General features: G+C 50.3%; 8 protein-coding genes across 8 annotated transcripts; 2 read left to right on the top strand and 6 right to left on the bottom strand.

Annotated features, from left to right (window-relative positions):
- Positions 1–191: 191 nt before the first annotated feature.
- Positions 192–1,006, bottom strand: AYO20_03030 (hypothetical protein; the record flags this gene model as incomplete). Its single annotated transcript, XM_022641333.1, has 2 exons — positions 192–500; positions 563–1,006. 2 exons carry the CDS (start codon positions 1,004–1,006, stop codon positions 192–194), a joined length of 753 nt encoding a protein of 250 aa, XP_022502535.1.
- Positions 1,007–1,665: 659 nt separating this feature from the next.
- Positions 1,666–2,998, bottom strand: AYO20_03029 (hypothetical protein; the record flags this gene model as incomplete). Its single annotated transcript, XM_022641332.1, has 4 exons — positions 1,666–1,779; positions 1,835–2,155; positions 2,193–2,630; positions 2,681–2,998. 4 exons carry the CDS (start codon positions 2,996–2,998, stop codon positions 1,666–1,668), a joined length of 1,191 nt encoding a protein of 396 aa, XP_022502534.1.
- A 1,041-nt stretch (positions 2,999–4,039) lies between these two features.
- Positions 4,040–5,829, bottom strand: AYO20_03028 (hypothetical protein; the record flags this gene model as incomplete). The annotated part of the gene is made up of 3 exons (XM_022641331.1): positions 4,040–4,276; positions 4,937–5,352; positions 5,409–5,829. The coding sequence occupies 3 exons, from the start codon at positions 5,827–5,829 to the stop codon at positions 4,040–4,042; spliced, it is 1,074 nt and encodes a 357-aa protein (XP_022502533.1).
- A 905-nt stretch (positions 5,830–6,734) lies between these two features.
- Positions 6,735–8,403, top strand: AYO20_03027 (hypothetical protein; the record flags this gene model as incomplete). The annotated part of the gene is made up of 3 exons (XM_022641330.1): positions 6,735–6,819; positions 6,965–7,066; positions 7,115–8,403. The coding sequence occupies 3 exons, from the start codon at positions 6,735–6,737 to the stop codon at positions 8,401–8,403; spliced, it is 1,476 nt and encodes a 491-aa protein (XP_022502532.1).
- A 212-nt stretch (positions 8,404–8,615) lies between these two features.
- On the bottom strand, positions 8,616–9,728 carry AYO20_03026 (hypothetical protein; the record flags this gene model as incomplete). Its single annotated transcript, XM_022641329.1, has 1 exon — positions 8,616–9,728. The coding sequence occupies one exon, from the start codon at positions 9,726–9,728 to the stop codon at positions 8,616–8,618; it is 1,113 nt and encodes a 370-aa protein (XP_022502531.1).
- A 1,012-nt stretch (positions 9,729–10,740) lies between these two features.
- On the bottom strand, positions 10,741–11,692 carry AYO20_03025 (hypothetical protein; the record flags this gene model as incomplete). Its single annotated transcript, XM_022641328.1, has 2 exons — positions 10,741–11,471; positions 11,521–11,692. 2 exons carry the CDS (start codon positions 11,690–11,692, stop codon positions 10,741–10,743), a joined length of 903 nt encoding a protein of 300 aa, XP_022502530.1.
- A 4,102-nt stretch (positions 11,693–15,794) lies between these two features.
- AYO20_03024 (hypothetical protein) lies at positions 15,795–17,765 on the bottom strand (the record flags this gene model as incomplete). Its single annotated transcript, XM_022641327.1, has 1 exon — positions 15,795–17,765. The coding sequence occupies one exon, from the start codon at positions 17,763–17,765 to the stop codon at positions 15,795–15,797; it is 1,971 nt and encodes a 656-aa protein (XP_022502529.1).
- A 941-nt stretch (positions 17,766–18,706) lies between these two features.
- On the top strand, positions 18,707–20,024 carry AYO20_03023 (hypothetical protein; the record flags this gene model as incomplete). Its single annotated transcript, XM_022641326.1, has 5 exons — positions 18,707–18,812; positions 18,869–19,155; positions 19,211–19,403; positions 19,454–19,836; positions 19,911–20,024. The coding sequence occupies 5 exons, from the start codon at positions 18,707–18,709 to the stop codon at positions 20,022–20,024; spliced, it is 1,083 nt and encodes a 360-aa protein (XP_022502528.1).
- Between the last annotated feature and the right edge of the window lie 280 nt (positions 20,025–20,304).

Genomic DNA, 20,304 nt, shown 5'->3' with positions numbered 1-20,304 from the left:
AGGTCAGGGATGTATTGTGTGCTACAAGATCGCCTCGCAGACAAACATGTTGCCGAGGGCGTAGCGGACACAATGACTAGTGATTCCCACCGAATATGAATAGTATTTTTCACACCAAAGGTTCGCTATTTGTCTGCGTTATTTTGCTTCGCAATCTATCTACGTACAATATCACTTGATTATCTCACACTTCAAAGATGTTTGTTGAGGAAATCCAACACGATCCGGTAAGCCTTTGCGTAGGCTGCCTTCACATCCTCATCGGAGAGGTCACTTCTCGCGGCCATGAACCCGTGAATATGATCCTTGAACCATTCCACCTGGTGGGGTACCTTGAGATTGGCCTCGTATTTGTCCACGGCCTCTTGATCTTCGTCCTTGGACGGAATCATAAGCATGGGAATAGTGACGTTCGGTGCGTCGTTCGGGTCAACCATGGCCGGATGGCAAGCTACAGCGGCCTTGAAAACTGTATTAGATCCAGATACGAGGTTGACGATCTGGTGGTTTGTTAGTAACAGTGCAACAATAGGCAGACAGATAGAAAGATGGTACTACTGACCTTGCCTCCCCAGCAGTATCCAAGAACGCCCCAACTTTTGACACCAGGGTTCTTCGCCTGCAACTCCTCCATCACCTTGTTGAGCCGCGCGACGGTCTTGGGAGGGGCAGCAGCGGTCTGGAAAAACTCGCCCAGTTTCTTGCCCTTCTCTTCTGTGTCTGGTGGGTACCAGGAAATGTCGGCGGGTTCGCCGTCAAAGAAATCTGGCATGTAGACCTGATACTGGTGATCCTTGTCGGCGTGAGCGATCAGGTCGGCACCCTGCAATGTCTGAGGAAAGAACCCGAAAATGTCGAAGACAATCACAACACCGTGAGTGGCAGACGAAGGTCCAGTCGCGTATGTCTTCATCCCATTGACGGTGATATAGTTTCCCTTCTCTTTGTAGCCATGGCCGACCACAGCCGGAGTGTTGCAGCATGCTGCGGACTGTGTGTGCGACATATTGGCGATGTTTCTTTTGGAGGAGCCGAAGAGGTACTGGGAGGCGGATGAGAGCTGTTTGGAGAGAGCAGCGAGTCTGTGTCGACCTGTCATTGAGGTGGATGGGAGTTTATCGTGGGGGGGAAATACGATGAGTTTGAAGATGGATAAAGGATTTGGAGACTAAGGAGGGGTCGAGTTTACGTCAGAAGGAGCTCAGGCTGCTCTCCGCGCGGAACTTGCGCTGGATTGAGTCGACTGGGTGCGCAAGCCTGTACAATTGCTGTTGTCGCAGCTCTTATCTTTTCAGACGAGTCAAATCGTGTTGAACCGAACCAAGGATCCAAGGTGTTGATAATAGCAACACTACTGTGACCGCCCGCCGCTTTGTTCCAGCACTTTTTCACCGAAGCATTGACTGACACTCCGGCCGCGGCACACTCTTCCTCGGCTTGTTGTCAAGGCAAGTCTGTGCCGATGGCCCAATGAGATCGAAAGCACACCAAACAAGAGCTCCAGCTTGTCCCACTCCAGCCGATCGGTTTCTATCAAGATTCCCACCGCCGGCTGGATGCCTAGCGCGGCCGTCCTCAAATGGGAACAGCCAACCAGCCAATAATTACTACAGAACATCATTTGCCAGTGCAACAACAGCTTTATTCCGGCAACTTCCCTGACTCTTAGATGAGATTCTGCTCCTTGCTCCGTCGTCGGAGGTACACCTTGAACTCGGACTGCTTGACGAACCATGCATTGTGCACTTTCCACGGCTTTGTGGGATCTGCGAACTCAATCTGCAATGAGCTGTTAACTCTGGGGCCGTCAGAAAGAGGAGGATATTTCCCTTACCTCGAATCTCATTAGCAGTGCTGGAACAAGCTTGTACATTTCGAGAAAACTGATGTTCTTGCCAATACACGTGTGGGATCCTGCTCCAAATGTGAAAAGAGAACTGTCCATTTGTCGTTTTTGCTCTGGCGATGCTTCGAGCCATCTCCTCGGGCGAAATGTTCCAGTGTCCGGTCCAAACAGGCTGTCTCTGTGCACAGTCCAGGCACTGCATCCGACGATTGTCCCACCGGGAATCCATTTTCCACAAATGGTGACACCTTGACGAGGCACGATTCGTTCAAGCGTAAGTCCGCGCAGCAGGGTGGCAGCGAAGAGCTTCTTTGATCACCGCACTCAGATATGGCAATTCCCTCACATCATTCCAGTTGACCAAGCCGTTGGGGTCAGAGAATATCCCATTCTCCCGTTGCGCCCAGAGCTCCTTCATCAAGCCATCCATGTCTTCTGGGGTTCTCAACAGGAAGTAGAAGATTGCCCGCAAGCTGATCGCGGTGGTGTCGCTGCCAGCAAACATGTTGGCGACGGTCAGCGCCACAACTCGTTCCCGGGTAATGAACTCAGGATCCTTGTGATGGGCTTCCGTGAACCTTGACAAAAAGTCTCTTCTTGTTCCCTTTTTGCCAGATATGGTTGCTGGTTTTTCTTCGGCGTGCTCCACGCCTTCTCGTCTGGCGATCCGGTCTCTGGCAAAGGTCGCCACCGAGGTGTTTGAGCTTATGAGTCCGACTTGGCTTGCAAACAATCGCAATGGGTTCTTGAGAAAGACACGATCCAAGATTGGGATTTGTCCAACCTATTACCCACGATTAACATTTTTGCATTCTGATTTAGGCACGGACCTACTATGGCGGCGTAGTTGAGAAGCCACTCCAGATTCCCGATGATACCGTCAATATCAACACCTCGATCCACGAACCCAAGGCGCTTGGAATATGTGAGCTCACCAATGACATCGAATTCATAGAACTGAAGCCATTTTGAGAAGTCACATATGCCTTGGGGACCTGTTTTGTCTGCAAACCTCTCCTCGAGCTGTTCCAAAAACGCCAATGTGGTGGAATCAACCAAGGATTCAAATTGAACCAGGGTACTCATCGCATACGCGTTCGATACCGCTCTTCTGAGCTTAGCATGGAATTTCTCATCCGTGGTGCTGAACATGGTGTCCAGTCTGCGACCCTTTGCTATTGTTTGCAGGACCGGATAGAAGCCCGATTTGACGAAGCCAGAATTCAAAGCATATATGATGGGAATAGCCGCTGGATCAGACACTGACACCACTCAAGGGCCCAACCGAACCAAGAGGCCGTACTTCTCGTGCAGCTGGATATGCTTGAGCTCGGGTCGACGGCCCCAGACTACAAAGCACCTCCACAGATCTGTGAAGGAAGCAAGCGCTGGTCCTGGAATGTGGTTGACACCTGTGCAATACCTATTGACAGCGAAGTGGACGACACAAAGGCATCCAAATGCGCCAACTAGATACCATAACACTTGTTGCGAGAGCCGATCAGTAACCTGGTCGAGAATCATCGTGCACCCAAACTATCCCTCCGAGGACGCGAGAAGATAATTAGACAGTCGGTATGAACTCATGCATTTCCCCTAGTCTGATATTGAAGGAAGCCACTAGAGATGCAATACTGCAACTTGAAGGCAAATTCAGCACCTTGGGTGAAACTGGGGACAATTCCATTCATGGTGATTGCGGGGATCTGGGGAAAAGCCTCCACCTCGGAATTGCCCCATCGATCAGGGCGGAACTTGGTCCGAGACACCTATGCCACCTTCCGCCATGAAATATCCTTCTGTTGGATTTGAAGTCTCCACCGGCTACCTCGCTTCTCTCAGCCTCTCGTCGTTTCGCGTCTCAGCGAAGACACTGTGAGTAAAGTAACTGGGGAGCAGGGCAGGGCCCGGGTCATTTCGAGTTGCTTAGGTGGGCGGCAAAAAGAACGATTGAGATTAGTGTTCATAAAATGATCGAGCAATGATTCTTCTCTGGAACCATTTTCATTTCTCCTGCGCCAATCTACGACTATAGCCGAAGTCTCTGCAATCCTAAACTGCTGTCTCTACCACAGTACGTGAGGTACTGTATGCCGACACGAATTGCAGGATACCCTCGTTCCTTGGATAGGGTAAAGAGTCTCAATAAATGCCAGGGAACAGCTGCCATGGCACCTCACGCTCATACTGTGTCTATTGTTCTTTGTATTTCTCCTTGCAATACTTCTCGAGGGCCGGTATGGCATTGTAGACAAAGTTTGGAATATATATTCCTGCCGTTGCCAACGCGTACAACGGACCTCCGGTAGCAAGACCATATCCAAAGCCGAACAAGACATTGGCAGTATAATTGATATGTCGAGTAATTGCCCAGAAGCCGGTCTTGCATACTTTGGAGTGATTCCCTTCGTAGCACTGGCCATGAAGATACTGAAGCCCGTATACAAGAGGCGTTCTGAGAACATGGGATTGATGGATGTGGTGGTGAAAATCAGAGGACACTTTCGTACAGGAATTCTGAGACGAGGGCAAACGTGGCGAATTACATGGTAATGCGCTTACGGGCCATCAAGTTTAACCACAGTATGTATGTGCTTGGCTGAAAGAGTCGCAGGCATCAATGCCACGAGGAACAGTAGGCGTCTGAATTCCCTCCCAAAGAATGTAACGTCAGCTGTTCCTGTAGGCGGAGGAGGCACACCCAGACGAGACAGCGGGCGAGAAGCAATCAGCAGATATTGTAGAGGGCCAGTAACGGCCTTCCCGATGGTAAAGAGCAAATTAGCTGAGATATTCCTGCCATTATCCCCTCTGTACGCTGAGCGAATCTTCTGTCGACATTACACGGCGAGTTTGATACTGTTCTGAGGGAAAATTGTCAGACATTTGAGGAGAGAAGAGAGAGAACGCAACACATTTATTGACAGGGGGGAATATTTCAGGCCACCCGTTGAAGTTGACGGCCGCTAAGAAGTAGATACATGTCTCGCCTGAAGCTTGTCACATCGACGACTCCAATTAGTTCTTGTCATGGACAAATAGTCTGCCTTCTCCCTCAGTTCACCCACTGGATTCAGGCTTTTTTCCGACCATGAACTTGGTGATATGTGCACTGTAGACACCATCAACCACGGCATCTTTCTTCATCTGGGCCAGAAGCTGTCGTGCGTCTTGACTGGCCTCCATATCCCTCGCTTCCAGCACGGGAATTAACTGCGCCACCAGGGCATACCAATGTTCGTAGAAGCCACGGAAGATCGAAGGGGGTGGCCGTTTGCTGTCAGCCACCACGTTCTCCAATCCTGCATCGGCGTAATATCTTGGTAACCGATCAAAGTGCTCCGTTGGCCACTGGAAGGTATTCATCATGATCTTCCAAAGCTGGGTCGAGGAGTTGTGCGTGACCTCTGGGTTGGGAATGCGGGTGGGATCGTTGGCCGAGTAGACATTGTTCTTGTCTGCCTCAAAGTAGTCATATTCGTCCCACTGGAGATAGCCTCCCGGTTCTAAGATCGTCTGTTCAGTACGTTTCACACATTCTTCAGGTGGAAAAAACCCATACTCAGCATTGACACAAACTTCTCCAACACGGCTCGAGGATCCTGGTTCCCCCCGAAGACCTGGATGACAAGCCTGATATGGACAAGATCGAATGCGCCTTTCCAGTGCTCAGGTACCGGGTCGAAGAAACTCCATTTGGTCACCGACAGATTTGGCGGTAGGTCAGGCTTTGGAGGTGCGAGGCCCAAGCTGATGTCTGAAGCCTCTACCTGAGCATGAGGGTATTCTTCTGCAACCTGCATAGCCCACATACAGTGACCAGCAGCAAGCTCAGCAATGCGTAGATCCGGCTTGTCACTCAGGTCGATCGAGGGATGGATGTTGCTCTTGTTGACTTCGCGCCAGAGGAAGTGCTGGTAGCACAGTCGGAGGGCATCAGGTGCTGTTCTCCAGATGGAATATTCATCGTTGCCGACAACCATGTTTGAAGAGAGGATCTGCTGGGGCCTAGGGCGAGAAATATCTGGTAGATGTTGGAGATGGGCATTCTGTTCATCTCAAAGGGTTCTTGGACAATATATACTCGACGACGTCGGCCTCCTCGAGCAATGGTGAGTTACTGAAGGCATCTTTCCACCATCGACTGAGCACAAAAAGCCCCTTTCCCGAGTCCATGTTTCTCTTGACTCAATGATCAGGCAGCCATTTCAGAACTTGTTGATCCCTTCGCGTCGTGCTAAGCTATGATTGAATGCATATTCGCTGGCGCGGGCTGCGGCTGAGCCGCTTCTGTCGGAGAAGCCTTCACCTTGACGTAAAGTCAGGAATATCCCTACCATATTGAGCCAGATAGTTTGTTCCAAAGGATGCGAGGCACTTGCTATTCCCAGAAAGACATTGTCGGATGTCTGTTTCTGGAGGCGAAGCGAGTCGCGTCGCTAATCGGCCGTGGTGGAAGGGTGGCCGTTGACCTAAAACAACGGGTCGAGCCATGCCTCGGGCGGTCAACCCCGTTCCACTACTCAGTAACTAGCCAGCTGGCGTCGATATTCAGCAGAATGCGGAGACAGTCAAGAACACAGCAACTTGTTGTGAATGGGCAGCTTTGACATCGGCTGCAGCTCAGCTCGCGAATTCCGACGCACCTTGACCGCTCGACTTCGGCCACTCAAGGTCCTTTTGTCGTCGATACTGTCAAACCTCGACGCCATCAACGTACATCTGGTTTGACATGTAAACACGTGTCACTCGGTGCCAGAATGTATCAGGGACACGATCAATTCGTTGGGAACCGACTTTCTCATAAATTGCTGCCAACCTCCTCACCAACGATGGATCTGTCAGTCCAACCACCAGCTCGTCCATCACTTCCAATTCTGCACTCAACATGGCATCCTTCGACGTCGAAAAGACAGCAGAGATTGAAGTCCAATCCGATATCTTCTATCCGGTCCAAGACCGTCAGGACGATGGTAACAGAGACTTGAGGCGCGGAACGGTGCACGAGATAGCAGAAAAGGGCCACACAGCCACAGACAGGCAAGCATATCCATTTACAGGCCGAGCACATTATATCGACTGACCTGTGAAGACATGGCAATCCGTTGGTTGTCCTAGACGCGAAGGCCGAAGCCAGACTCAGGACAAAGATTGACTTTTACGTGGTCCCAACAGTCGCCATTCTATACCTCTTCTGCTTTATCGACCGGGCCAATATTGGTGAGCACTGCAATCCCTCTTTGAGCCATCAGAATTAACGTCGATAAGGCAACGCGAGACTCGCCGGGTTCGAGGAGGACCTTGGTCTGCACGGCTACGATTATAACAAAGTGCTGACGGTTTTCTATGTTGGTTATGTGGTTTTCGAAATGCCCGCGAGCTTCGCATGCAAGTTTTTTGGCCCGGGGTGGTTTCTTCCAGCAACGACTTTTGGGTTTGGCGTCTTCTCGCTCCTCACTGGCTTCTGCACCAACATCAAGAGCGTGTCGGCTGTCCGGTTCCTGCTTGGGGTCTGTGAAGCTGGAATGCTTCCCGGAATCGCATACTATCTTTCCAGGTGGTATCGGCGGAGGGAGCTTGTCTTTCGCCTTTCGTTGTACATCATAATGACACCTCTTGCGGGGGCCTTTGGAGGTCTACTCGCATCGGCAATCTTAACCCTCGGCCACATGGGCTCACTACGGACCTGGAGGATGATCTTTGTCATCGAGGGAACCATTACCTGCGGCCTAGGTCTACTGTCCTTCTTTACGCTGACCGATCGACCTGAGACGGCAAGATGGCTTACAGTCGAGGAGAAGGACCTTGCTATAGCACGAGTGAAGTCGGAGCGGCCATCAAGCACATCAATGCTCGACGGATTCAGCAAGGGCAAACTGCTCAGAGGGATTCTCAACCCTGTGACGTTGACGACCGCAGTCATCTTTGGCCTCGGGAATATCACCGCCCAGGGTCTGGCCTTCTTTGCACCGACTATTGTCAAAAGCATCTATCCTCACCACAGCGTGGTATCACAGCAGCTGCACACGGTACCGCCCTATATGGTGGGTGCGTCCTTCGTCCTCATCCTGCCCTATCTGAGCTGGAAGACTGGCCGCTACCTTGTTTACTATATTGTCGCTCTTCCGTTCACTATTTGCGGATTTGCCATGTTCCTCGGCACACAGAATGCAAATGCTCGCTACGGTGCAACCTTCCTGGTGGCAAGCTCTGCATTTGTGTTCGGCGCCTTGAGCAACGCTTTAATATCGGCGAACGTCATCTCGGATACCTCGAGGTCTGCTGCGATCGGGACCAACGTCTTGCTAGGGAATATCGGAGGATTGATTTCCACGTGGTCCTACCTTCCTTTCGATGGCCCCAATTATCCCATCGGAAATGGGCTGAACCTCGCCGCCATCTCGAGCTGTCTAGTGCTCTCTGTTCTGCTGCTGATATGGATGCAACGCGACAACATCAAACGGTCTACCAAGAAACCCTCAGATACCAGCGAGCTGTCTATCAAAGAATTGCAGGATCTGGACTGGCAACAATCAGCATTCCGCTGGAAGCCGTAAACTCTTCATGAGGCGGCTTAAAGGCTTGATAGGATGGGGCTTGTCAATCACGATGTCGCCTATCCCCCGTTGATAAGAGTGTTCAGGTAGAGACACAAACGGTTCTGCACCGAAAAAGAGCGAGTCATGCTACGAAGCGTTCACAAACGTAAAGCATGCATGGTTCTGATGCATTTCTCATTTGCGTCAAAGTACGAAATCCCACTGAAAACCTAGTAGACAGGATAGATACCCATCCAACTCCCGTGCCGACTTGGCGGAGTAGGACCATTGATATCACCCTTCACAAAATGCGGAAGAATCTCTCCAGCCAGAACTGTCCCGGCAGCAACGGGGAGAAATTTTGACAGCTCATCCCCGGCAGCCGCTTTGACAATATCAGCCACCGCCCCCGCGCTGAGACGAGTCGAAGTTCCCTCTGGTCCCCAGCGAAATGGGTATGTTACCCAAGCGGGAGATTTCACCCCCAGCCAATCGGCTGAAACGAGGTCATACTTCTTGGAGCAGTCCATCTTGCGCTCACTGATGGCCGTGTCGTTGCGAACGAAAAAGTCGAATCCAGCTGGTATGCCCCCAATCTTCTTGGACTCGGTCGGGTTAGACCCTGCGCGGGCAAAGTTGGCATGGCCATTGCGGGACGAGAAGATAATCGGTTGAGTTCCCTGGAATTTGAAAGCTCGGTCAAGCTGGTCGCCCGTGAAGAATTGGCCCTTGGAATGTTGGGAAAGCCAGATACTGATGATCTTCAGCGTCGAGTTGTCGACGCGGACCATGCACATCTCCCAGTCTCCCACATGCTCACCGAGAGGACTGACGTTAATGTCACCCGAGCTTGTGATGCTATCCATCACGAGCCCGTCAATATGAAGGGTTCCCGGTCCATTATAGGCGTTGAAGAACCAGAATTGCAAATCCGTGTAAGGCATGCCGGATTGCCAAAAGGCGCGCACATATGCTTTCGCGTTCGGAAAGTCCCCTTTCTTGCCATCTGCTGAAAGTTCGAGATAGAATTGGTTGTCGTCACCCTTCTGAGGGAGCTGGCCAACTTTTGGTGACGGCAATCGTGCCTTTGTCTTTTTGTCGACGAGCGTACAGTGGCTCAAGAAATCTTCAACAGACGTATTGAAATACTTCTCCTCTGGATGAAGATTGAGGATAGGGCCATACAGTCCAATGACCTTGTGCACTTGGTCGAGAGTTAGCGGTTTGGCTGTTGTAGTAATGGCCGTTGGTGTCACTAAGCCTCGGACGCTTGACTGGACCACTTGGGGTTGGAATGCGATGGCATCAGTGAAGATATGCTGTTCCTCAATCGCAGAAGCCATCATGAACACAAGACTGCTGGGTGATAGTCATGATTGAATCCCGAAATCCTGGGTAGTGTGAGCCTTCATATACTTGATTGCGGTCTTCTAATGTCTGGTGAGCTGAAGTGTTACTCGTATTCGCCAGCCACATCCTCTTCCAGAGGGCGCCTGATAGCGGGCTTCAGCTGATTTGGCAGCTGAGTTTCTGTGTAACAGCCATGTTGTGAACCGGCCGATATCACAGATGGGCAAACCGGTCAAAGCCGCCACTGGTAGGGATATCTTTGGCCCTAAGAGCGAGTTGCCTTTCAAGGGGTAATTCTGGATCACCTCGCAATGCGCGTAAATAGGTCTTGGACGCCTGCAGAAGCTCGTTGGGATCTAACGTGTACTGAGGCTGACATGGCTGCTGGCGAGGATAGGGACCTCAATTGGCAGAAGCTTCGTATCGCTTAAGCCTTGAAAGGACTAGCAACTCAAATGTGGGCGGCACGAGGGCACGAGGCAACCATTCCTCATCCACGATGTAGTGATTGGTTGATTCCAAGAACTGCTGGGCGCCAGGTGTTGCAAGCAACTTTCTGGGCGTGGTCCAGGTGAGTGACCTTACCAGTCGTTTCGCAGATGCAGTCTCACCACTGTAGTCCAGTAATTTGCTTCTACTGAAGCATCAACTGCATTTTATGCTCAGCTGAGGAGTAGAGCATCGAAGGGGAGGTGACTTGATGAGGATGTGTCCCACTTTCCCGGTTCCAATGATAGGTTCAAAGGTGCCAGGCTGAGCATTCAGTCTATCATAAAAGCAGGAGCTTGAAAGAATTTGGTTAAAGAATCAAAGAGTGATGATTAAAATAGGTAATGAACGTGGAAATTTAGAGAGCCATTCATATAGTATTTCAGTCCTAAACACAACAGGTACGTGCGGATCGGTCAACGTTCAAGGATAGTAGAATTTCGTGATAAGGCTGGCACCAACGCCAATCCCCGCGTGCTTCGGTTTTCATGTAAATGTCATGGTAGCGTGCGCCTTTCAAGTCATGCTCAACAGAGCCATAAGACATGCTAATAAGAAGACGCCGCGGGTAGCTGTTTGGTGAACAGCTGCACCACCTGTGGGAGACGCTGAAGCGACAGACTCTGTGGCAGAAGCTGTTTCGGACCCGGCACCCGATTCAGAGCTACCGGAGCCTGTTGCGGAAGTGGAGGCCGAAGCGCTGGCAGGCGTCGAGGAAGGTGTAATGGTTGGACCCGGACCAGCTGTTATCATGTCGCCATTTCCGCCAGGATAAGTGGCGCCTGCAGCAGCAGTGAAATCTGGAGGAACCTGAGTCTCATTACTGACGAAGAAATACATGGCAGCAGCCGGTGTTCGACCCAAATTCGATTCGTCCAGAAACAATGTCAAGTTGAAATTGGTCCTGTTTGTAGCGTTATATCCCTCGAATGCAGGTGGGAACGTGAAGTTTTCATGCTGAAAGAAGGTATACAGGATGTAGCGGTGGGCAGAGGAGTTCGTCGGAGGAGATGGGTTTCGGTAGGGCGCTCGTGGCTGGGTCGAATTGATGAGTTGGCTGGTTCCATCATCTGCCAGCGGTGCCGGTGTCATATCGGTCTGCAGCCAGTGCAAAATGAATCGGGACGTTGGATTTTGAGGATATCTTGCGTCAGGATCAACCATGAGAAGGACATAAGATCCATTGTAGCTGGAAAGAGACTGGAACTTGGACGTCTCGAGAGCCACCGTGGGTTGTTGGGAGGGGACTGCGCCCGATCAGCTTCGCCATAGCACCAAGGACAAGCAAATACTCACTATCAACCCCGAAAAGTTCCGCTTCCGTCACAAGAATGGTGTCGCCATTGTTCTGGTAGGTGACCGCAAGGGCTGTGTCATTTGGTGCTTCTGGAAACCTAAAGTCCGGGGGAGGAATGGCTAGAGTAGGTGTGATGGCAAAGAGCACAGGGAGCAGTGCGTGGAAACGCATCTTGAACGAGGTTCAGAGGCGACTGTTGTCAGTAGATTCGACTCTGCTGCAAGACCCTGCTGCAAGATGGGTTTGTGGAAGCAGTTGTCTATGGCTGCGATACTCAGCGTCCTTGCCATCACCTTAAAGCATTCCTGGTGAGATGGTGGACGTCATCGCCAATGCGGACACTGTCCGTGCGTATGTTCCGAATCGCAGTTGTTGCGGCGGTGACGAATCCTTCTTGGCCTCGAGCCGTGGGAGTCCATGGCTCGAGGTTGAGGTTGGGCTGTATTATTGGAAACCCCCGCTCGATGATGGAACAGGTGAAACTGGAAACATCGGTGCTACTGCTTTTTATTCCCAGCGTAGCCTCCGCAGCCTAGGCCCAATGCCTAAAGGAGCCAAAGAATACACGCCGCTCTAAACGCCGGTTGAATGGCTAATCTAGTTATGGCTAGCTTGAGAATCAGCGTGCCAAACGGCGGGCAGTATGTTCAAAGACACCGCGCTTCGTGCTCTGTACTCCAACATTGCTCCGTTGCAGGAGGTGATATGCCTAGACATTCCAGCCACCGAAATGTTGCGGTGATATATTTTTCAAGGGATAGTCTGCTGCATTAAGTTTCCATCGACCAGGTAGGCGCGTGGTGGGGGTGCCAAAGCTCGGACAATGACTGTGACAGCCCCTGCAATGCGACACGTTTGATGACATTCTGAGGATAGCTGTTCTGCTGACGAGGCTTTGGGGAGGCAGGGTAAAATTAAATTCAGAAATCTCCAAGTCTTCGGGTTGGAAGCTAAGCTCGATCTCCTCCGGAAACATGCAATACCGGAAGCAAGAAATATTATGGATATCCTGAAGATGAACACCCATGATCTTCTATCCCAGAAACCTGCATCTGTCAGAAGGTGCTGTCCCAAACTCCGGTCGCTGGCACCGCTATATCCCACGAAAGTGCTCTTGGGATGAATACAAAGAAAGAAACTGAAATGCAGGGGTGCCTGCTAAGGTAACCGAGACCGGTCATACCGGTGTTCATGGTGGCATTGCCATCACGAATTGATCTTCACTAAGACCTGTTGAAGTATTCAAGCATCATAGATAAGTGGCAGCATCATCGGTCCGCCCGGGGGTTCAGGTAATCGCTCACATTATCCTACGGGCGCCGCTTCATGCCGTCTTTCCTCTGTGCAAGGATTTGTCCAGACCTTCGCGTCTCATTCGAGGGTATTTACTCTGCCGGGAGAACAATGGTTGGTCAGGATTTCGCCCAAGCTGTGTACACTCAATCAGCCAACTCTACTTTCTGCGAGAGCCCAGTACAACGCAAGGTATGACGAACATGCCCCTATTTTTCGGTCTCATCCAATGTGCTGCTGATCTGACGTGGGGACTAATGTATTCGGGCACACTTCCTGAGAGCTGAAGGGACAGCATCCCCTCAATCACAGAGATGTTACTACCGTCGTTGGCGGCAGGAGACTTTGCGGGCGGATCAGGAAATGGCCTGAAGCACAAGGGACAGAGCACGGTAACGACTTTTCTCTCTCTTGTAATGACAAAGTCGCGCTAGTACCACGCTTGTAATCTTATGGAGTGCTTTGTACTCTGTCCGCCATGGGCTAACGTGCAAGCAGCGGCGGGTCACTCTTGAGGCCCTTTCGAATCGTTGCATATCCCTTCGTTGGCTTATTCTCGTGACAATATATGATTAGCATTACGTGCTTCACATCAAAGTACCGTTGCAACATAAGAGAACGAGAACAGTCTTCGACTCCTACCATGTACAGGCGAACGACAGGCAAGTACTCCGCACATGCTCTATGGAGAGTAGATATACCAGCCGAGATCTCAGGCCAGCTAAAGCACCAGCAGAAACTATCTTACGGTGACTTGGACAGCCAACATCCTCGCAATCCACGACACTATGGGTCAAAAGGGGGAAGCGAAACAGTTCAACTTCGTTACATTTGGAACTCCCGATGAGATGAAGAGTACAAGGGCTCGCCACTTGGTCTCGTCGCATGTGTCTCGACTATGGCGCAGGAAGACACAACCACTGACAATCGAGCGGCAAATCCCCCTCCACAACTCAGCTTTTTGGACAAATACATCACGACAGATGAAGGAAATCCGGTCAGGAAGCTCACGAGCTATTCAGTCAAGAGATGCCCACAATGAATTTGTCGCCAGAATTCCCCACAAGATCCCTGGTCAGATATCGAACAGCATTCATCTGTTCCAGTGTAAGTTCGACAATTCCACTGAGGACTCAAGGCTATCGGACTGACAACGAGTTACCAGTTCTACAAGTCTATCCACTGTTCACCTGTCCAGTGGAAGTGATGCTAGATGGCGCCACGCCCCATGCAGCAGGGGTCCTAGCAAATATCGATGTTAAGGAGGTTTATCCTGCAATTATATCCATGAGTCTCACATGGTTTTGGACGCAGTTTCCTAGTCAATACTTGTTGGATAGCGCTCGGTATTACCGCCTACAAGCGATCTCGAGACTCAGACAAAGAATGACCCATGAAAATGTGCGGGATGATGTGGTGCTCATGGTGATATGTCTCTTGCAGACCGATGTGTGCCTTTCGATACAGAGTCGTGAAAGCTCTCTAATCTTGTACTAGGCATTGATGGGTGACATCAAAGCACTCACGATACATCGAAAGGGACTTGAAGCAGTCCTACAAGGCAAAGATGTGCGGCACCAATCGAACCAATACCTCAAGGTTGTCAAAGACAAGTAAGTCCGCATTCAGGCCTCTAGCCGGGGACACCATCTAACTTGTCAGACATGATCTGCTACTTGACCTGACGGGCGAACCAATGCCATTCGGTGCATGGCACACGATGTCCTCCGAAACACTTGAACTGCATTATTCGTCCACCCCATTTCCTCTGGGTATATCCGAAGTTATCGCCATGCTTCCAGAAGGGTTTCGAGCCATCGCTTCAGAAGGTCGAGGTCTTTCTATCGAACTTTCAAAGTCGTTAGTGTGGACAGCATCGTGGATAACCAGTCTCATGAAGAACCAGCCACTTCAATCGTCGCGGCGGAGCCTTGATACTGAAATCGGTCGGATTAGACTGATTCTGCAGCGGTTGGACACATCTGCCACGCCACTTGAACGATGTTTCTGCTTGGCGTACTATATGTCGATGGCAACTATGTACTACAAGCCTTTGTGCCAGACTTCATCGTTTTTCCGGTGCTGTCGAGAAGAAGCTACAACTCTATTACTATCATATGCCCCCGATACCGTCGCAGAACGGGAACTTCTACTCTTCACATCAATGCTTGTAATGGAAATATGGAAGAACGTTGCAGTTCTGGAACCCAGGGGGGTTGATCTCATTGAGAAAATGAAACACAGATATCCGGAGATGTGCCACTGGGATCACTTGAAAACGATTCTTACGAGATTCATTGCAACCAACCATTCACTTATAGAGTGGGAGCGAGATCTTCAACCAAAGTAACTGATATGGCCTTTCGAACTGTTCTTTTCGATCAACTTGCTGCTGTGCGCAGGAATCTATCTGCGCGTGGCAGAGATCGCAGATTTGGACGCTTCTGCCTACAGTCCGCCTCTGTTGCACCGGAAGTACTTTGTTCCCAAGCTTTCAATCCCCGTTCTACGCTGAAAAAGTATTATTCACCTTTCCAATGATATGTGGCTGCCTAGTGACTCCTTCATGTCTGAGAATAGATTGGCAAATTCACCACTGATTCTAATGGAAAGGTTCAGCCGTGGATGTGGCTACTCTTCCGATATAACCTCCATGGCCACAGTCCGGAGGATCGTCAGACATAGAAGCAAGATCAACATACTGCCAGCCAGGGACATAATTACTATGGAGATGGCTTTCGACAACGGGATATCTTGCCTCGGACGAGCAACTGGTCACAGGAACAGATGATGCCAAGAACACGTGTGTGATAGATGAGCCTCTGCATCTTCCAACTAGTTTTGGATGAGTCTCTTTCAAAGATTCTGATGATCTACTAGTCGACATTGTGACTGACATTCAACCAATGCATAAAGGAATCATGAAACATGAAACCAGTTTCTCATTGCGCTCCAGACGAGGCACCTTTGACCAGAACCTTCAAAGGGCTGTCCGAATGAGCTTGCGATTGACAAACTCACCAATTCCCAATTCTGAAAGCTCTCGCCCGAACCCAGAGTTCTTGATACCTCCAAATGGAACCTCAGGACCTGTATATGCACAGGAATTGACAAACACCATGCCTGATTCGATCTTGGAGGCGACTTCTTGTGCATGTTTGGTCTCACCGAACACACTGGCGCCGAGTCCGAATTTTGTAGAGTTGGCGAGTTCGATTGCCTCCTCTTCAGTGTCTGTCACGTAGAATGATGCCACAGGACCAAATGTCTCCTCCTGAAATAACGGATTCTTGGGGGAGATATCAGTGATGATTGTTGGTTCAAGGTAATACCCAGGGCGATTGATCCTCTTCCCTCCTGTGGCAATTCGAGCCCCATGGGCCTTAGCCTTTTCAATCTGGTCCAACAGGCCCTGAAGAGCTCTTTCTGCAAACAAGGGTCCCAGAGAAGTACGGCTATCCGCTGGATCACCAGCCTCAAGCTCCTTGAATCGCTTAACCATGCCATCGAGGAATACTTTACCACGATCACGCCCAACAACAATAAAACGTTTGGACGAGACACATGCCTGACCCATACAGATCATGCGTCCAGCCACACCTTGTTTAATAGTACTTTCGAGGTCAGCATCTGCTAGTACTATCAGAGGGTCGCTTCCTCCGAGCTCCAGAACGACCTTTTTCAAATTGCGGCCTGCTCGCTCAGCAACTGACGCACCGGCTCTCTCACTGCCTGTCAATGTAACTCCCCTGATACGGAAATCATCGATGAGAGAATTGACCTGAGGGACAGTACAGAAGAGGTTGGTGTAAACTCCTTCAGGAGCTCCGGCTTCCGCAAAAAGATGAGCGAATGCAAGTGCACACTGAGGCACGCTGGGGGCATGCTTGACAATCAGCACATTTCCAGCCACGAGCTGCGGTGCAGCGACACGCACTAGCTGGTAGTACGGGAAGTTCCACGGTTCAACAGCCAGGAGGACCCCAATGGGCTCAGTAACCATGACTGCACCTGGCGCTTCATCAACAGGCTTTGGTTTGAGGAATGTCTCCCCATGGGTGGCATAATACTCCAGGATGTCAATTGTGAGATTCACTTCGTATCGTGACTGGTCGATAAGCTTGCCCATCTCATATGTGATCAGCCGGGAATACTCTTCAGCCTTTTGTCGAAGAATCTGAGCAGCTCTCCCAATGATTCGCGCCCTCTCTCCCGCAGAGCGACGGCGCCAGTCGGTTTCATAGACATAGTGTGCCTTGTCTAGTGCTACTCGAACTTCTTCATCAGTGGTTTCTGGGAAGACCTTCTCCAATTCTCCTGTCACGGCATTCATAGACCTGTATTCGCTCTCTCGACTTGGTTTCGGGCTTCCCTGCACTGATGCCGGCACCGGAGCTCTCACGTCATAGCCATTCAGTGTCATAGAGACAAGGCAGTAGACTCCAATGAGGTGGACGAGTTCGAAAGTTCCTTGTCGACCGAGGATCTTGACCGACATGGCGTAGCTGTCGTCTGGAAGGACACCGCCAGCCAGAAGTGACGCAGCTACATCGTATGCTACCGCTTCAGGAGCTCCGAGATCTGCAGGTCGATTGCCCGAGGCAAGTGATTCGACTTGATCCTTTCCAATACCGAGGCTACTAGAGACGCCAGAATGGGCATACAGCTCGTATGCAGCTTTGAAATGGGACCCTACTTTTAGGATCGCGACTTGACGAACACTCTCTGGGAGTTTGGCGTTGGTTGTGATCATCTTGACCAGATTCCACACGATGGCACCAAGACCAGGTTCTTGCAGCCAGACGCTCCAGGGGCCGATCAATGCCCCTTGCTCTGTCTCAGTTTGAAACCCAGGAAGATGGGACGAAATCACAGATCTGATGTCTTTGTAAAGTGCATCTTGCTCACCCGAGAGCTGGCTCGGCGAAATTGGAGGGGTACGCTCGCCCATATCTCGGCTTGAATCCGAAGTCGAACAAAAAGGAAGATTTGACAAGGTGCACAACTCTTGGGAATATACTTGCTGCTTGCAGAAACCAGTTCCGTAACGTCTACGGGATGAGGGAGAGGCTCGTTCTCATGAGATGATACGCTGAACATATTATATACACATATCGTCCTATGAACCTTCGTGGTAAGAAATGCATTGATCGTGACCACTGTGTCGTCGTTCGGGTATTATGGATCTTGTAGTGGACGCTTGGCCAATCGGCAGAGGTTGACAAATTACTACATCAGGAATAGAATACCCCCTGGAAGTGGATCAGTGGCAGCTCTCCACCTCATAAATACAGCTTGTGTAGTCAGTCTCCACAAAGTGTATTCAATACATGGTACTCATGGTGAAATCTCACTGGTACCATGACCATGACTAATGAGAAATGAATCTATACTCTTCACCTGCATTCTGAAAGACGTCAACAGCCCTTGGGCTACCATCATTGGGCATTACATTTGCCCCAAAGGCGTGAACGGGATGACGACGATAAGAAATCTGACGTCTGGGCCCAGACAGCAACAAATAGAGGACCCGCCTTCAACTCAGCTCATGAGAACCCATCACCGCAGGAAAAATCCCATGATGGGAAGTTCGGCTGAGAATGGATGCCACGACATCTGCAGCAAGAACAATCAGGTGATACAGTGCCGGACCATATGACAGGATAGTTACGACGAACTAACACCCGGAGCTTGGATCAGAACTGCCTCACAATATACTATCATTAGTCACAACACCTTCCTTTAAATATAGTACAGGCCGCTATCACAGAATTTACAACCCCAGAAGTCATTTTGAGTCTCTAGGGAAAGAGAAGGCGCAATTTCAAAAGAAGAACATTCAGTCCATTTTCAAGTCCTCATCAACCCTGAGGTGTCCCTTCAACATCAAGGATGAGTGCCGAGTTCGATATCCCCAAGGTGTGCAAGGCAGGGGTAGTCGTCAACGAAGGTCCAGATTTCCAGATCAAAGTAGAACTGGTCCCTGTACCTGAACCAGGTAAGCCAAAACAACCGGATCTTTCCATGCGAGGGTGACCAAATAACTCTGTATAGGTCCTGACGAGCTCCTCTTGAGGCTAAATGTTACGGGGCTATGCTTCACTGACCTGCACTATGCTATGCATGACTGGTCTATGCCTAAAATGTCCGAGTTTGGGGTGCGTTCTCCAGGACACGAAGGTGCAGGAGTAGTTGTCAAACTCGGAGAAAACGTCAAAGGGTGGAAGGTCGGTGATCGTGGTGGTGTGAAGCCGCTTTGGGATGTCTGTGGCAACTGTGATCTTTGCTATTCTGGAAAGGAAAACTATTGCGCCAAAGCAATCTATACCGGCCTTGCCAAGGTAAGCGAAGCTCCTCGAAGTCATAATCAACCGCTCTGACACGAGAAATAACCAGACTGGTACCTACCAACATTACATTGTCTCTCCAGCTAAATACACAACCCGCATCCCGGATGGTGTTGATGACTACATCGCAGGACCAGTCATGTGCTCGGCCTCCACCGTCTATCGATCTCTAGTCGAAGCTGAGCTGAAGGCGGGAAATTGGGCATGCTTCCCTGGAGGTGGAGGAGGAGTTGGTATCCAAGGTAAACTCGAATGGCGCATGCTCAACGCCCTTGATAACTCAAAAGAATAGGGGTACAACTTGCTAAAGCCATGGGTCTTCGACCAATTGTGATCGACTCCGGAGCTGAGAAACGAGCCTTGAGCTTGGAAATGGGGGCTGAAGCATTCATTGACTTTCGAACCTCAACCGACATTGTCGCAGACGTTGTCCGCATTGCTGATGGTATCGGTCCACATGCAGTATTTGTCACTGCGCCTCAAGCATATCCAACTTCGATCAGTCTGGTCGGCAAACGCGTCGGTGCCAAAGTAATGTGCATTGGGCTACCACCAGCGAATACAGTCACACTAGGCGCGGACCCTTTTTTCTTCGCAGCTAGGAACTTCGAGATCAAGGGGACAATGGTGGGATCTATGAACGATACCAATTGCGCTCTGGACTTCGCCAAACGGGTGAGTAGCTACATCCGCTAAAGTGCAGAGGCAGAAGTCCTTGTATATGCTAAGTGACTGACAACATCTCCCAGGGGCTCCTCAAACCAATCTATGAAAGATTCTCTATTGACAGACTTCCGGAAGCGGTCGAGAAATTGAAGAGTGGGAAGGTTGCAGGACGCTGTGTCGTTGATTTCAACTACTAAAGACCTAGTAGAATGAGACTCCTGAGAGTACATGGCTTCGTAATGAGAACTAGCGCCAGTACGAAAAGATTCAAACATATGCACAGAGTTGACGACAGGTGCCAGACTAGGTCGAGGAAGCATAGGTATAGTGATGAGACGTAACAGGCTTGATCACGAAAATTTCGATTCCCAGACAGTATGCTCAGAGTCTCTATCAAAGTGAATAGGCAGTTCGTTCAAGAAAATTGCGAGTATAATGTTGACAGACGGGAATAAGTCGCCAATAGATAGCTGATGA

This window comes from Fonsecaea nubica (genome assembly GCF_001646965.1).
Source record: "Fonsecaea nubica strain CBS 269.64 chromosome Unknown Scaff14, whole genome shotgun sequence".
NCBI classification, from domain to species: domain Eukaryota; kingdom Fungi; phylum Ascomycota; class Eurotiomycetes; order Chaetothyriales; family Herpotrichiellaceae; genus Fonsecaea; species Fonsecaea nubica.
This window is presented reverse-complemented; position numbering and strand designations above follow the sequence as displayed.